At 47.3% G+C, this 15,904-nt stretch overlaps 2 protein-coding genes across 10 annotated transcripts in view; both read right to left on the bottom strand.

Annotated features, from left to right (window-relative positions):
• LOC123994665 (striatin-interacting protein 1 homolog) overlaps positions 1-2,753 on the bottom strand; it is a 35,404-nt gene extending 32,651 nt beyond the window's left edge. For 2 of the 3 annotated variants that reach the window (XM_046297545.1, XM_046297546.1), the window contains exon 1: positions 2,536-2,715. In XM_046297545.1, coding sequence (XP_046153501.1) covers positions 2,536-2,652 — 117 coding nt within the window. In that variant the 5' untranslated portion in view covers positions 2,653-2,715. Of the gene's footprint in view, positions 1-2,535 lie in introns of all 3 variants that reach the window. The other variant, XM_046297547.1, reaches the window with a different exon arrangement.
• A 2,072-nt stretch (positions 2,754-4,825) lies between these two features.
• Positions 4,826-15,904, bottom strand: part of LOC123994664 (putative adenosylhomocysteinase 3) — a 49,000-nt gene continuing 37,921 nt past the window's right edge. For 5 of the 7 annotated variants that reach the window (XM_046297538.1, XM_046297539.1, XM_046297544.1 and 2 more), the window contains exons 13-17: positions 14,388-14,486; positions 9,394-9,462; positions 9,096-9,174; positions 8,101-8,221; positions 4,826-7,401 (exon numbers count right to left, since the gene is read on the bottom strand). In XM_046297538.1, coding sequence (XP_046153494.1) covers positions 7,395-7,401; positions 8,101-8,221; positions 9,096-9,174; positions 9,394-9,462; positions 14,388-14,486 — 375 coding nt within the window. In that variant the 3' untranslated portion in view covers positions 4,826-7,394. Of the gene's footprint in view, positions 7,402-8,096; positions 8,222-9,095; positions 9,175-9,393; positions 9,463-14,387; positions 14,487-15,904 lie in introns of those variants that run through there. The other 2 variants (XM_046297540.1, XM_046297541.1) reach the window with 1 other exon arrangement.

Raw genomic sequence — 15,904 nt, 5'->3', positions numbered from 1 at the left:
AGGTTGAGACCGGCCGTTAGTCAGCCTTGCGAGAGTGTCTCTCAGCAGCGATTTAGTGACAAAGAAAATGACAGCTAATCACGGTCCTTAAATGGCACGTGTCAGAGCCTGAGCCTTTGCTGAAGTGTGAGGACTGTCTGTAGTTGTTTCTTCCATGCATCCTACCACAGAAGGGCAGCAATAGCCAGGGATAAGCTAACATCTGTAATTCACTGGAACCCGAAGAACCCAAAGCCTCAGATTAGGTTGAGATCCAATAGGAGCGATTGAAAACGTAAGAATCGTTTGGCCTAATGATTTGTTCACTCCAAATACATTTGGCACAGATCCCACTCCAGATGCAGACTTGTTGTGTCGTACGAGGTGATTTTCTAGACACAGTCTGAGAGCAAAGGCATTCTGAGTCAGTGGAACGGGTGTCCAAATAAATCATTCAGAAACTGGGCTGGACTCAGAATGACCACACACACACACACACTGTGCACCTCAGACGGCTGAGAGAGCAGGAGTCACAGCAGGCTAAGGAGAGAAGATGACGGCGTACCCTCTGACGGGGAGAATGACACATTCCCAGAGGATGAGCCTGGGGTTCAGGGGCCGATAGTCTCACAGTGTGACAGGGCGACAATGGAGGTAAGCTTTGGGGGGAAATCACTAGGGAAGATATTTTGGTCTTCAGAGAAAAAAATGGACCAGTCACGGTTTGATGTGCTACATCGAAAATGTGCTCTAGTTAGGTGTTCAAACTTTAGGTTAATTACACACTAAGCCACTGGCCCCGGGGATATACAGGGTGAATGCTTTCGTTCCAGCCCGGCACAGTATCATCACCACTAGAGAACGAAAAAAGAAAAATCGGTATCATATTTCACTCTAGTTAAAACCATGTCATGCCAGTCTAACCACTGACACCGATGTCACTGTGCTGACTGTGTTGACTGTGCTGACTGTACTGACTGTACTGACCGTGACACTCACATTGCCTTGAGTGCAGATAGTGATGTTTCTCAGAGACCAAGCTAAACCCTCAACCCCATTAACATTTCAGCTCATTATTGTTTGATTGGGATTATAATAAAACACAGGCCTCAATCCTAGTGTCTGATTGGCTTTGCCCCCCCCCCCCCACACACACACACACACACACATACTTAGTCCCCCCCACCGGAAAAAACGAAAGGTTTTTATTGTTATTGCTCTCAATAGAGAGCTCTTTCTTGTTTGTCTGAAGGAGAGTGGGGAATTTGGTGTCTCTCACTCAGCTACACATGGGCATCAACAATTCTCTCCACCCCCCCAACCAGCTTGCTATGAACACTGCGCTTCCTTCCACACTGGCACAGTGAACCCTGCTCTCCGCCGTCAGTGAGCGCAAACACTGGGCATCACGTCAAAATACCCACCAGCCCCCATCAACCCTCCTCTCACATGAGCATTTGTTAAAAATAACCTATGACCAAAGCCAGCCAGCCAAGCCAATGGGCCAATGCAATAATAAACGTGAACACAGATCACATGAGGAACAGCCTGGACAATGAAAGATAATTAAGTGGTTTGATCATATCTCATTTCGGCAATGATGACTTAGGCGTACATTGTGTGGCTTGCGCACTGATTCTAGTCTTAGATATTGACTACACCAGGTGTTGGCCGGGGTAGGCCGTCTTCGTAAATAAGAATTTGTTCTTAACTGACTTGTCTAGTTAAATAAAGGTGACATAAAAAATGAAGATGTAGGCTACCTACCACCGCAGTTCACCCACTAGCAGGGCTAGTCTGGATCTGGGTTGCACTGCCAAGACATGAATCCAAAATGCTATTGATTTGTTTTTCGCTTTTAACGGCTGAATTAATTAGTTATTAGAAAACAATATGCTGTATCATAGTAGTATGGAACATAATGTCAAGCGTGTTTACTTGAATGCAACTACAGGCCATTGGGGTACAATATAATTACAGAAGCATTTTGAAAACCTATTAGTGTGTTTTTGTATTTGATAAATATCCAGTTAGTAATTACATCTTAATATGTAATAATTAGGAAACGAGCTAATAGCCTATGCCTTATTCTATCCATTTCAAATCCACTCTTCCTGCACTGACAAAAAATGCAATTCAAAAATAATATTGAGTCACACACTGACATATTTACAGATAGGCTGCTGCTAGAGCATATGGGACACACCGAATTAACATCAATACGGTGTATATAAACCTACTGTATATTTGCCAATCTGACACCGGTCTACGATGCACAAATTCACAGGCGGCGGGTGCAAGACAAGACCCGACCACAAAACGGCCTGGACATTGACAGTCACATTAGCTACCTGCATTACCCACGTTCAGAATTAACCATAAGCTTACGGTATTTATAGCATCCACTTGCGCTGTCACCAAAATAACAACCCGGGCTGCAAGCTTTCAAAAGCGGCTCTGTAGCAAAAGGGCATTTAAAGCTCCCCAGCAACAACACACCACACGGACACCGACCCCTCTATACCGGCTCAATGAGTAGCTACAAACTGGCTTTACCTCCCAATCCTTCAGCAGATTCTTGAACACATCTCTCCCATTCGGCAGAGGCCTTTGATTGTTGCAGTTACTGTTAATGTTATTAATGATAGGTACCTCCATTTCGTCCGCCTGCATCTTTCTGTATCGGTTCGTTCACTTTCTCTGCAGCTCGTGCATTCCGGTAAGGCTCTCGAGCCTGTCAAATTGTAACAGATTTCAGTATTCCAAGTTCAGAAAATCCGTCCCCGTCCGTGTGATTGGTTGACTGGACGCCAGAGAGGGCGGGGTTAACTTCTACTGTAAATGGTGACTGGCGGGTTGGTCTTGCCCACGAGTGAATCAGTGGGGTAGATGATGCGAGTGATCTAATGCGGTCAATGAATTGGTGCTGATGCTGAGCATCCCATAATGGCACCTGCATGAGAAACATTGTCCGTTTCTGTGGATTGCATGAAACATGTGCTATTATAACAAAGTACTGACAGGCCATTCACTTGCATCTATTGCTTGAATGTAACCACATCGTGTTCACACAGCTGTGTGATCCATCTTGATCTGTCAGAATGACTGGAATGTGCATATGTTATCTGTCACATCGTGATTTCCTCCACACTTTAGTCAAAGCGGGTATTTCAATCAATCCAAGACCTGAGATGAGACACGAAACGTGTGAGTCAATAAAATGATGTCACACCGAGAGAGTAACAAAGCAGCTTAAACTAATCAAGAGCTTGATGACTATTTCGTCAAATCAGGTATGTTACTGCTGGGCCAGAACAAAAGCCTTGCACACCCTGTCAGGGCTTCCAGGATCATGATTGAAGAACACTGCTCTAGAGTGAATTTAATATTCCCCCAAAACATCCATCCCTTGAGGCAAGCTGTCACATTGAGTGTTGGTAATGTAGGGCTCGATAGACGAGACCGAGACCACTCAACAGTCACTCTCATCCCACCACCGCCGCAGTGAACGGGGTGAATTATTGATTAGTGACTGTAGAAGGAGGCTGCTTGGTGTAGATCGCCTGGCTCCCCTCTCAGCCCCCCGTAACAACCCCTGGCTGAGAAAAGCACTTAACATGATCTGATTGGAGTGTACAGATTAATGAAAGCGCAAAGGTCATATCTCTTTCACGGACGTGAACTTGACGCATGGTGGCTGGTTGGGTGCGAGGGTGTTTATACTGTGTGCAGGGATTTATGAATGAGGAACGCTGGTCAAAACAAACATGATTATGGTGTGAAACACCTGTGTTCATGTCATTCTGTTAAGTCCACCTTAATGGTGTTACTATTTAAATTGTTTTTTTTTTTTATCTGCGTTGTTGGGAAATAACTCATACGTAAGCATTTCACTGTAAAGTCCACACCTTTTTTTTGTATTCGGCGCATGTGACAAATACATTTGATTTCATATGGTTAATATTAGTGGCTGTTAGGGACCAAAACAACAGTTTAATAATGAATTCTTTAACTTGCGTTTTTGCCATTGTGTGACAACTCTTTCACATGAACTGAATGAAATTGATGTGTATGTGTGTAGCATGAACGGGATAATAGGCAGTCAACATCTGATTGTGTGTGTGCCTCAGAGTGTCTGTAGCAGAGTGGGTGCACTCTGATTAGGTCACTCGCGACAACTCTTGACTGAGTGGCAACAACAGCTGCTTTCGACTGCTCGAGACACACCCAGTGTCACCCCCCCCCCCCCCCCCATCAGTGTCATCTGGCAACACAGTAATCAATTTAATCTGAGCGCAGAGCCCAATTATAACCCCATGACTGAATAATCCAAATGTATAAATTCTGAGAACATAATTAAAATGGACACAGAATATATTGTTTGTTGAGTCACTGAATAACCCGTGTTAATGTTACAAGCATGTTCTTTCACAATTTAACTGCAGTCATATAAGTCTTATAGGACACATGGCTTGTTAATACCATTGAGGGAACATAACCTAAAGCCATCCTGTTAAACTTGGCCAAACACTGGTACCAGCACTTCGCATAACATCCTCTGTTCCTCTCTCAAGTGGTGTCATTATTGATGTTTGTCATTCTTTGAACTCAAGGTCATGGGAAATCAGTTTACACAGGCAAGCCCGATACTGATCTTTTGTCTAATAATTGGCAAAAGACCTGATCGGTTAAAAGCATTTAGTGGTAAAAGATCAGAATTGGGCTGCCTGTGTAAACGCAGCCATAGATGCCTAATAGACAGATAGGCATTGGTGGCAATCTAAATGTAGGTATATTCAAGGAAATACATGAAAATGAATACAAATACAGCACATAGACGACAAAGGTTGATACAATATTTTACATTTTTATTCTTTAAGATTACAGATGTATTATTGCTCATCTATCATTATCACTTGCAATGTTTAAACATCGTTTCGACAACTTAAAAATTTGAGAAGAATTTTCCATTTGTACTGACTGAGGATTTACAACAATAAATACAAGAGTTGATATGCTGTAGTTCCTATACTTTTGAGTTAACCATACAAGATGCTGGCGTTAACCCTGCCCATGTGATGCAGCTATTGGACCGACTAAAGCTCTTTCACCCCCGGAACACACAGGCTATGATCCTGAGACAACTGCATCGAAGCAGCCATGTCCTAACAACAAATGACACACACACACACACACACACACACACACACACACACACACACACACACACACACACACACACACACACACACACACACACACACACACACACACACACACACACACACACACACACACACACACGGGGAGGGGGGGTAATGTTCTAAAAGTCAGACAAACAGACATATGAGTAGTATGGATGGTCACACAGACGGGGTCTCTGACTTGGATGGTTATTATGGAGGCTGGGGGGGGGCATAAATGCACAAATGGTAGCTCACAAGTATGACATGAACACAGTGACCGTTTAGAATGTCGGATTGGGAGCATATGGGCGTATATTCTCATGGATTTAGTTCATTCTATGCCATGTATATAAAAAGGAAAAGCTGGATCCTCCCCGCTGGCTTGTACTATGGGCTTTTGGTTCAGGGGAAAACTTTAACAGCTGGGAATCGAAAAGTTCATCTAAAATGTTGAGTAAATGAAGTCGGACTAATAATCGTACCAGAGGACGTTTGGCCCTCAACAGAAAACCTCAGCAAACTAACGATGACACAAAATCTTGGACATTTATAAAAAGGTGACTATTACCCTTTTGTCATAAAAAGATAAGAAATTAGAACAACGAGGTAAACTGAAGCCTGAAGAGGTGACATTTTTTTATTTTTAGAACGTGTGAAATGTAGGTCCCCAACTAACTACAAGCATTATGTAATGATCCAGTCATCAAGCTATAGCCTCACTGCAGTTAAACACAACTAACCCCTGACAACGGCTATGTGTACCAATTGGTTTTGGAGCTGTAAGTACTATACAGATTTGCTTACTTATCGAGGACTCGGCCAAAGAAACAAGTACCAGCCTGGCTGTACATTCTGCATCTCACTGAAATAGTCTGTCACAGCATTCAAAAAAATCATCCAGAACATGCATCACATTTATCATATAACATTTAATTGCTTATCTTTAGAATGAGACAGATGTTTAATTTCAAAAAGGTAAGATATTAGATGGGTGGAGGAAAGATAGAAAAATCGACATTTCTACATAAATATCTAAATATATCCCCTTGTAATGATCTCCCATACCTGTCATGCCTCTAATTAAGCAATAAAGCACGAGGGGGTTTGTGGTATATGGCCAATATATCACTGCTAAGGGCTGTTCTCATGTACAACGCCGTGGTTTATTTGTCATACAGCACAAACCCCCGAGGTGCCTTATTGCTATTATAAACTGGCTACCAACGTAATTAGAACAGTAAAAATAGATGTTTTGTCATGGTGGTATAAGGTCTAATATACCACGGCTTTCAGCCAATCAGCATTCAGGGCTTGAATGACCCAGTTTATAATTCAGTATAATGCTTTGAAAGGAGAATCTAGATCCGGACATCGTGGATGTCATAAACTCTGGTTGGCGGAATACTTTTCATATAACTTCAACACTAGCATCATCGTGAGAGCAGTGTGGGAGCTGAGGAACAACGTTTATTATTGAGTGACTGTTGGACAGGCAGCTGAGATGGATTCCCTGTGTTTGAGTGATTGGTTGAGACCTCCCTCTCCCACCTATCACAGGGAAAGAACCCGGCCCCACGCCTGTCTCGGTCCAGTTTGATTGAGGGAGAAGGACAAACAACGCATTAAAACATACCTAAAAACAAGACAACGAAAAAATCTGAATCAAATGATCAAATGAAAGACAGGATATGATTGGACCCAATGACCCCCCCCCCCTCCCCCACCCCCACCTCTTCATCTAATCCCTTTCCATTTATCATTGAAAACAAAACACAAATCAAGAGTAGGAAAAGACAGACAACAGGACATGAACCACATGTCCATCACTAAATCTTCAGAGGTCATCGTTCAGATTTTTTGTTGTTGTACATTTCAGTTTTCTTTTGTTTTTCTTCATCAATAGTTTCTCCATCTTTAGCTTTTAAACGAACAATAAAAAGATCTCGCAAGGGAGTTTTTACGTACGACTGACTGACACACAAGTAGCTAAGAGAAAACCAAATGGTGGAAACTCCAGGAGACGCTAGCTAAGGAGCGCAAAATGGCAGGAGCAGCTCAAAAAAAAGGTTAGTTACACTATTCTAGCGTAAATAAATAAAACACTGCCAAAGCGCAGGTAAAGCCACGCCCTCCACTCTGACCAATAAGCACAGAGCTCCTCCTCTCGCCTTTCTTCTGGGTTCTGTATGATTTATGGAGCCTTGGTATTTTCTTCATTTCAGAGTTGGTTTAATACCTTGGGGAGGGAAAAAAAAATATGGTCAAATCATGTCGTTACTGTTATGTAACATGGGAAGAATGGAACAATCTTTCTATCAGCATAGCAGTCTCACAGTGCTTCTACATCTGCATCGCTTGATGTTTGGGGTTTTAGGCTGGGTTTCTGTATAAGCACTTTTATAAAGGGCTTTATAAATACATTTGATTGATTAATTGACTTCTAATTATAACTCTGATACACTGTATTTATAGCATCACACCGGAGTAATATAAGGCCATGAAACATGTAGACAAAACACCTGCTCTTTCCATGACATAGACTGACCAGGTGAATCTTGGTTAATCTCTTGTTAAATCCACAACCAGTGTAGATTAAGTTTTTTAAGCCTTGAGACAATTGAGACATGGATTGTGCATGTCTGCCATTCAGAGGGTGAATGGGCAAGACAAAAGATTTAAGTGCATTTGAACGGGATTTTCACGCTCAACAGTTTCCTGTGTGTATCAAGAATGATCCACCACCCAAAGGACTTCCAGCCAACTTGACACAACTGTGGGAAGCATTGAGTCAGCATGGGCCAGCATCCCTGTGGAACACTTTCGAACACCTTGCTGCAACTCAATATTAACAAGGTGTTCATAATGTTTGGTATAGTCCGTGTATGTGACATACAATGTTAGCAGGCAATCTAAGCATTCAGGCGTTAATGTTTACCTGTAGTAGTTTGGCTTGAAGGGCCCGTTCTTGTTCAAGCCCAGGTACTTGGCCTGCTCGTCACTCAGCTCTGTGAGGTGGGCATCGAACGTAGGCAGGTGAAGACTGGCCACATATTCATCTGGAGTGATACAGGAGGAGGGAGTGGGGGGGGGGGGGTCGAGAGAGAGAGAGAGACAAAGAGAACGAGTGAGAGCTCTAAGTTACTCTAGCTAGCAGGGACACAGGGCTGTTGGCTATTTACTAATGCATTTGTTTGTGATGAGCACATTGGGGCTCCGTCTCGGTCTCTCCCTCCCTCCGCCTCTCTCCGTCAATGATGGTGCAGTGAGCTTAGCAGCAGGCTCTGACAGGCTGACCTATATTGAGCCTCGTTTTTACTCTAGACGCTAGGGGGGGTGGGGGTGGGGGGTGGTGGTGCAGAGACCCGGCTACGCTGTCAGCTGCAGTCACACACACCAACGCATGCACACTCAGGCTCTCAATGAGATGTACTCTGCTGTGAATGAAGCACACCCAGACACACACCCCTTCTCTCCAAATAGAAGGCATTCTACCATGATTTACATATTTTCCTAGTCCGCGCCATGGCTGTAAACGAAAAGGACAAATGACTAAACACCACATACACACCCTGCTACACAAACACCCAGTGTTCGTTTGGTATCATGACATGGAACATCTATAACCCAATCCAAGACATGGCTGCAGGGGAGGAGTTCCTACCATCTTTATCCCCATCCTGGATATCTCGTGCTCCTCTTTGCTGAGTTGAGTCTTTGTTGTGCATTCTGGCTGATCCCCCTTTCAACTCAACGTTTTCTCCTAAAAGGCTTTTGTCAGAGGTTCAGACAGGCGGACGGGTGCTGTCAGGTCGCTACCGGCTGAGGCCTGAGCGAATAAGGATTAGGGAGCGTGTGTGTGCACGCGCGAGAGACCGAGGACAGAGGAGGGATGAAGGGGTGTGTGCGTGTACATAGAGCGCGGTCTCTTACCCATCTTCTTGGGCAGCAGGTAGACATCCTGTTTGTAGCGTCCCTCCGGGGCGTTGTACAGCTCTATCAGAGCCAGGGCCTGAGGTATGAGACAAGACCCGGATCGTCAATCCCACACATGGTGGTTACCACGGCAACGCCACGGTCGCTCTCACGACGCGGGCCTGGCGCCAGCGGCAGAGCAATGGACGAGACCCTAATCTCTATGATTACTGTACGAAGTGGCACACACACACACAACCCCGAGACTGATCCACCCCACTCACAAATCCCAAGCGCACACGGGCACGCACGGTACCTGAGTGGTGGCGGTGATGGACAGGACGAAGGTGGGGACCGTAGAGCAGCTCAGGTTCAGCAGACGACCCTGAGGACAGATAAGAGACACATTGGGTTAACAACCAGTTAACAGCACACAGAATCAGGGATTCTATACCTCCGTGTCAATGATAAGATTGTGTGTGTGTGTGTGTGTGTGTGTGTGTGTGTGTGTGTGTGTGTGTGTGTGTGTGTGTGTGTGTGTGTGTGTGTGTGTGTGTGTGTGTGTGTGTGTGTGTGTGTGTGTTTGACATCAAATATCAGAAAAAGTCCAAGGTCAGAATAACAGAAGTTGCCTGTTGTCCCAGACAGATGTGGTGCACACAGACATGTAAACAGAGAGAGAAAATGGGACAGGTACTGTTCCTGAGCGCAGACTGCTAACGAGGCAGCGTTCACAGAGGAGGAGGAACTGATCCGCATTTACTACCGCTATCACACACTCATTAGTCAGTCGAAAGCCTGCAACAATGTTCTCGTTTCCCAGAGAGCTGCAACGTGTCGTGTCAGTACGCAGAAATGAAGCTTTGGTGGTGCTGCTTCCGTTTCGACTCCCCGTTTGCTGCGAGTAGCAGTAACAGTATAACGGGGCGTACCGTTACTTTACGCAGTGTGCACACACTGCCTGGTGGAACTGAGACAGACCACACTTCCCTGTTCTGTCGAGAGTGGAGTGCGTCAGCAGAACAGAACACAGACTGCAGATGAGCTCTGCAGAACCAAACTAACAAAACAGACACTTCTCTTGGGAAAAAGCCTCTCGGATGGAGACAGCAGAGGAGAAGTGAGAGTCCAGGAGCGAGGATGGAGACAGCAGAGGAGAGTGAGTCCAGGAGAGGATGGAGACCAGGAGCGAGGATGGAGACAGCAGAGGAGAAGTGAGAGTGTCCAGGAGCGAGGATGGAGACAGCAGAGGAGAAGTGAGAGTCCAGGAGCGAGGATGGAGACAGCAGAGGAGAAGTGAGAGTCCAGGAGCGAGGATGGAGACAGCAGAGGAGAAGTGAGTGTCCAGGAGCGAGGATGGAGACAGCAGAGGAGAAGTGAGAGTCCAGGAGCGAGGATGGAGACAGCAGAGGAGAAGTGAGAGTGTCCAGGAGCGAGGATGGAGACAGCAGAGGAGAAGTGAGAGTCCAGGAGCGAGGATGGAGACAGCAGAGGAGAAGTGAGAGTCCAGGAGCGAGGATGGAGACAGCAGAGGAGAAGTGAGAGTGTCCAGGAGCGAGGATGGAGACAGCAGAGGAGAAGTAAGTGTCCAGGAGCGAGGATGGAGACAGCAGAGGAGAAGTGAGTGTCCAGGAGCGAGGATGGAGACAGCAGAGGAGAAGTGAGAGTGTCCAGGAGCGAGGATGGAGACAGCAGAGGAGAAGTGAGAGTGTCCAGGAGCGAGGATGGAGACAGCAGAGGAGAAGTGAGAGTGTCCAGGAGCGAGGATGGAGACAGCAGAGGAGAAGTGAGAGTGTCCAGATCCAGGAGCGAGGATGGAGACAGCAGAGGAGAAGTGAGAGTGTCCAGGAGCGAGGATGGAGACAGCAGAGGAGAAGTGAGAGTGTCCAGGAGCGAGGATGGAGACAGCAGAGGAGAAGTGAGAGTGTCCAGGAGCGAGGATGGAGACAGCAGAGGAGAAGTGAGTGTCCAGGAGCGAGGATGGAGACAGCAGAGGAGGAAGATGGAGACAGCAGAGGAGAAGTGAGAGTGTCCAGGAGCGAGGATGGAGACAGCAGAGGAGAAGTGAGTGTCCAGGAGCGTCCAGGATGGAGACAGCAGAGGAGAAGTGAGTGTCCATGGGAGCAGAGGAGATGGAGTCCACAGCAGATGGAGACAGCAGAGGAGAAGTGAGAGTGTCCAGGAGCGAGGATGGAGACAGCAGAGGAGAAGTAAGTGTCCAGGAGCGAGGATGGAGACAGCAGAGGAGAAGTGAGTGTCCAGGAGCAAGGATGGAGAGAATAGAGTCAAAAAGAGGGACGAGTGACAGGGGCAAACAAACAGCAGTGGAGGATTCTATTCTCTGATTAAAGCCTGGAGGAGATCAAATAGACAGACACACTGAAGCACCTGGCCAGCCTGTCTTTCTGCCTGGCTCTTCATTCTGCCAGAGACTGCTGCACAGACAGAGAGACAGAGAGAGCAGAGAGAGACTGCTGCACAGACAGAGAGACACAGAGAGAGAGAGAGAGACTGCTGCACAGACAGAGAGACAGAGAGAGACTGCTGCACAGAAGCGAGGATGGAGACAGCAGAGGAGAAGTGAGAGTGTCCAGAGGAGAGACAGCAGAGGAGAGAGTCCAGACTGGAGACTGCGAGGATGGAGACACAGACCCACAGAGGAGAAGTGAGAGTCCAGAGCGAGGAGAGACACAGAGGAGAGTGAGAGAGGAGAGATGGAGACAGCAGAGAGAGAGAGTGTCCAGGAGCGAGGATGGAGACAGCAGAGAGAAGTGAGAGTCCAGCGAGGACTGGAGACAGCAGAGGAGAAGTGAGAGTCCAGGAGCGAGGATGGAGACCCAGGACAGGATGGAGACAGCAGAGGAGAAGAGAGTGTCCAGGAGAGAGAGACAGCAGAGGAGAAGTGAGAGAGAGAGGATGGAGAGCAGAGAGAGAGAGAGAGAGAGACTGCTGCACAGACCCACAGAGGAGAGACTGCGAGGATGCACAGACCCGAGGATGGAGACAGAGAGAGGAGAGAGAGACAGCAGAGGACAGAGAGTCCAGAGAGATGGAGACAGCAGAGAGAGAGAGTCCAGGAGAGATGGAGACTGCTGACAGACAGCAGAGGAGAGAGAGAGGAGCTGACACAGACAGAGAGACAGACAGATGGAGACAGCAGAGAGACAGAGTCCAGAGCGAGGATGGAGACAGAGGAGAGTGAGAGAGAGCGAGATGGAGACAGAGAGTGAGACAGACAGCAGAGGAGAGAGAGTCCAGGACAGAGGATGGAGACAGAGTGTCCAGAGCGAGGATGGAGACAGAGAGAGAGAGTGTCCAGAGCGAGATGGAGAGCAGACAGAGAGAGGAGACACAGAGAGAGAGTGTCCAGACGAGGATGGAGACAGCAGACTGAGTGTCCAGGAGCGAGGATGGAGACAGCAGAGGAGAAGTGAGAGTGTCCAGGACAGACAGAGGAGAAGAGACAGAGCGAGGATGGAGACTGCACAGACAGATGGAGACAGAGAGTCCAGAGACTGCAGACAGACAGACAGAGACAGACTGTGAGGAGTGTCCAGGACAGACAGAGAGTGACAGAGAGACAGAGAGAGAGAGAGAGAGAGAGAGAGACAGACAGACAGATGGAGACAGAGGAGAGTGAGAGTGTCCAGACAGATGGAGACAGAGAGAGAGACAGAGAGATGGAGACAGAGAGACAGACAGACAGATGGAGACAGAGAGACAGACAGACAAGGATGGAGACAGAGAGAGAGACAGACAGAGTGGAGATTCAGACAGACAGACAGACAGACAGAGAGAGACAGACAGACAGAGAGACAGAGAGAGACTGCTGCACAGACAGACAGAGACAGAGAGACAGAGAGAGACTGCTGCACAGACAGACAGACAGAGAGACAGACAGAGACTGCTGCACAGACAGACAGACAGAGAGAGAGAGAGAGAGACAGAGAGAGAGAGAGAGAGAGAGAGAGAGAGAGAGAGAGAGACTGCTGCACAGACCCACAGAGAGAGAGCTGCACAGACAGACAGACAGACAGACAGACAGACAGACAGACAGACAGACAGACAGACAGACAGACAGACAGACAGACAGACAGACAGACAGACAGACAGACAGACAGACAGACAGACAGACAGACAGACAGACAGACAGACAGACAGACAGACAGACAGACAGACAGACAGACAGACAGACAGACAGACAGCACAAACCAGACACAGAGTGCCTTAGTTTGCTATGAGAGATGGAGTGCTGTACACACACAGACAGACAGAGAGAGAGAGACAGAGAGACAGAGAGACAGAGAGACAGAGAGACAGAGAGACAGAGAGACAGAGAGACAGAGACTGCTGCACAGACCACAGACAGAGAGAGACAGCTGGCACAGACCCACAGAGTGCCTTAGTTTGCTATGAGAGAGGGAGTGCTGTACACACACACACACAGAGAGAGAGAGACAGAGGCAGAGACAGAGAGAGACTGCTGCACAGACCCACAGAGTGCCTCCACAGAGTTTGCTATGAGAGAGGGAGTGCTGTACACACACACACACAGAGAGAGACTGCTGCACAGACCCACAGAGTGCCACAGTTTACTATGGGAGAGGGAGTGCTGTACACACACACACACACACACACACACACACACACACACACACACACACACACACACACACACACACACACACACACACACACACACACACACACACACACACACACACACACACACACACACACACACACACACACACACACAGAGAGAGAGAGACCGAGCGAGCGAGACACAGAGACAGCGAGACACAGAGACAGCGAGACACAAAGACAACGAGACACAAAGACAACGAGACACAAAGACAGCGAGACACAAAGACAGCGAGACACAGGGACAGCGAGACACAGGGACAGCGAGACAGAGACACAGAGACAGCGAGACACAGGGACAGCGAGACACAGGGACAGCGAGACACAGAGACAGCGAGACACAGAGACAGCGAGACACAGAGACAGCGAGACACAGAGACAGCGAGACACAGAGACAGAGAGAGACAGAGACAGAGAGAGACAGAGACAGCGAGAGACAGAGACAGCGAGAGACAGAGAGCGACACAGAGAGAGACAGAGACAGACAGACAGACAGAGAGACAAAGAGACCGAGAGAGAGACAGAGAGAGAGAGACTATGGACCAGTTAAGCCCAGTTATTCGGAAGTTGAGAGGATTTATAGATCCGATCATTGACACTTGTGACTGAGCAGTGATTTGAGGCAGTCATCAAGGAGAGCTTCGTACTAAGGTGACGGTAGATCACCTCAGCCAGCAACACTATCCGCTTGCCGTCGGGCCAGATGACATGGTCCACCTGTGACCTCACCCTCTCCCAGGTCAGCTCCGGGGTCCGCAGGCTCGCCTGGAGGAGAGGACAACAAAACAGACAGGAAACAGTTACCACGAAAGCAGTTTCACTATGACAACCAGGGACTAAATGAACCCCCGCGGGTCGACGTTGGTATTGGTGGGTAAAGATGTCCATTTCACCAGCTACGTTGGCGGGTGCTCATTTGCGAATAAAAATGGAGTTCGAAGTCTAGTATGAGCTCATGTATAGCTAAACAAATGTTGCAGTGGCTGTTTTCAAAGTATTTCTGTCGTTTTGTTTCATAGATGGCAGCTAATCACACAAAGAACTACAAATCCTATAATATCCCACCTGGCGACAAGTGCAGGAACACTGCCTGGCTGGGGAGCTGTGTGCATGGTGCTGAAGACCCGTTTTAGAACCGGTGCAACACAAATATATAAGGTGGTCTAATTGTAAAAAAATAAATAATAATAATGTTAGCCCTTTTTTTGCCCCAATTTCGTGCTATCCAAATTGGTAGTTACAGTCTTGTCTCATTGCTGCAGCTCCCCTACGGGCTTGGGAGAGGCGAAGGTTGAGAGCCGTACATCCTCCAAAACACAACCCTGCCAAGCCGCACTGCTTCTTGACACTGCTCGCTAAACCCAAAAGCCAACCGCACCAATGTGTCGGAGGAAACACCGTCCAGCTGGTCGACCGAGGTCAGCTTGCAGGCGCCCGGCCCGCCACAAGGAGTCGCGAGAGCGCGACGGGACAAGGAAATCCCGGCTGGTCAAACCCTCTCCCAACCCAGATGATGCTGAGCCAGTCGGGAAGATAAAGTTGGTCTAATTTACTTGAAAATATAAAGTGAGAGATTGTCCTTGTGTTTCTTGGCTATTTACATTGTTTTGTTCACAAGCTCGGTTGTTTTTCAATGTGAGAGTTTGCTTCAACTGCTAGCAAAGACATCGGCTGCTAGTCAGATTCTCTAGATCACAGGCACACCGTCGCTGATGAGTCCGGCTGCTCGACTCCAGAGGCGCAGTACCCTCATTGCCACGGTAACCTCCAGCCCTTAAAGGGGCAGCTGAACATTTTTGTCTCAGAGATATTTTGGTTAAAAGTTAAATAACATTGAGTAATATACCACTTCACTTCTTACTAGTAATACATGTATTGTTTTAGAAACATTACAAAGTGTGCTCATCCGTTTTGAAAAAAATATTATGGTGAAAAAATCTGAGTGTCTGGTAGATTTTTAAAAAAAAAAAATTGGTTTCAGGCCCTGATGACAACAGTCTCTACGAAAATGGTTTCACTCTGACCCTGGGATGTCACCGTAACAATATTAACTGACATGCATAGGCCACGGCAAGCCAGCCCGTAACTATGACAACGTCAGGTCAGGGACGTTGTTGTATCACAGCTTCCCCCACAGTGACAATAATGTGACAAGCATTGGTGACAGCAGTGTCTTCCACCCA

Source organism: Oncorhynchus gorbuscha, linkage group LG14 (genome assembly GCF_021184085.1).
Source record: "Oncorhynchus gorbuscha isolate QuinsamMale2020 ecotype Even-year linkage group LG14, OgorEven_v1.0, whole genome shotgun sequence".
Lineage (NCBI taxonomy): Eukaryota > Metazoa > Chordata > Actinopteri > Salmoniformes > Salmonidae > Oncorhynchus > Oncorhynchus gorbuscha.
This window is presented reverse-complemented; position numbering and strand designations above follow the sequence as displayed.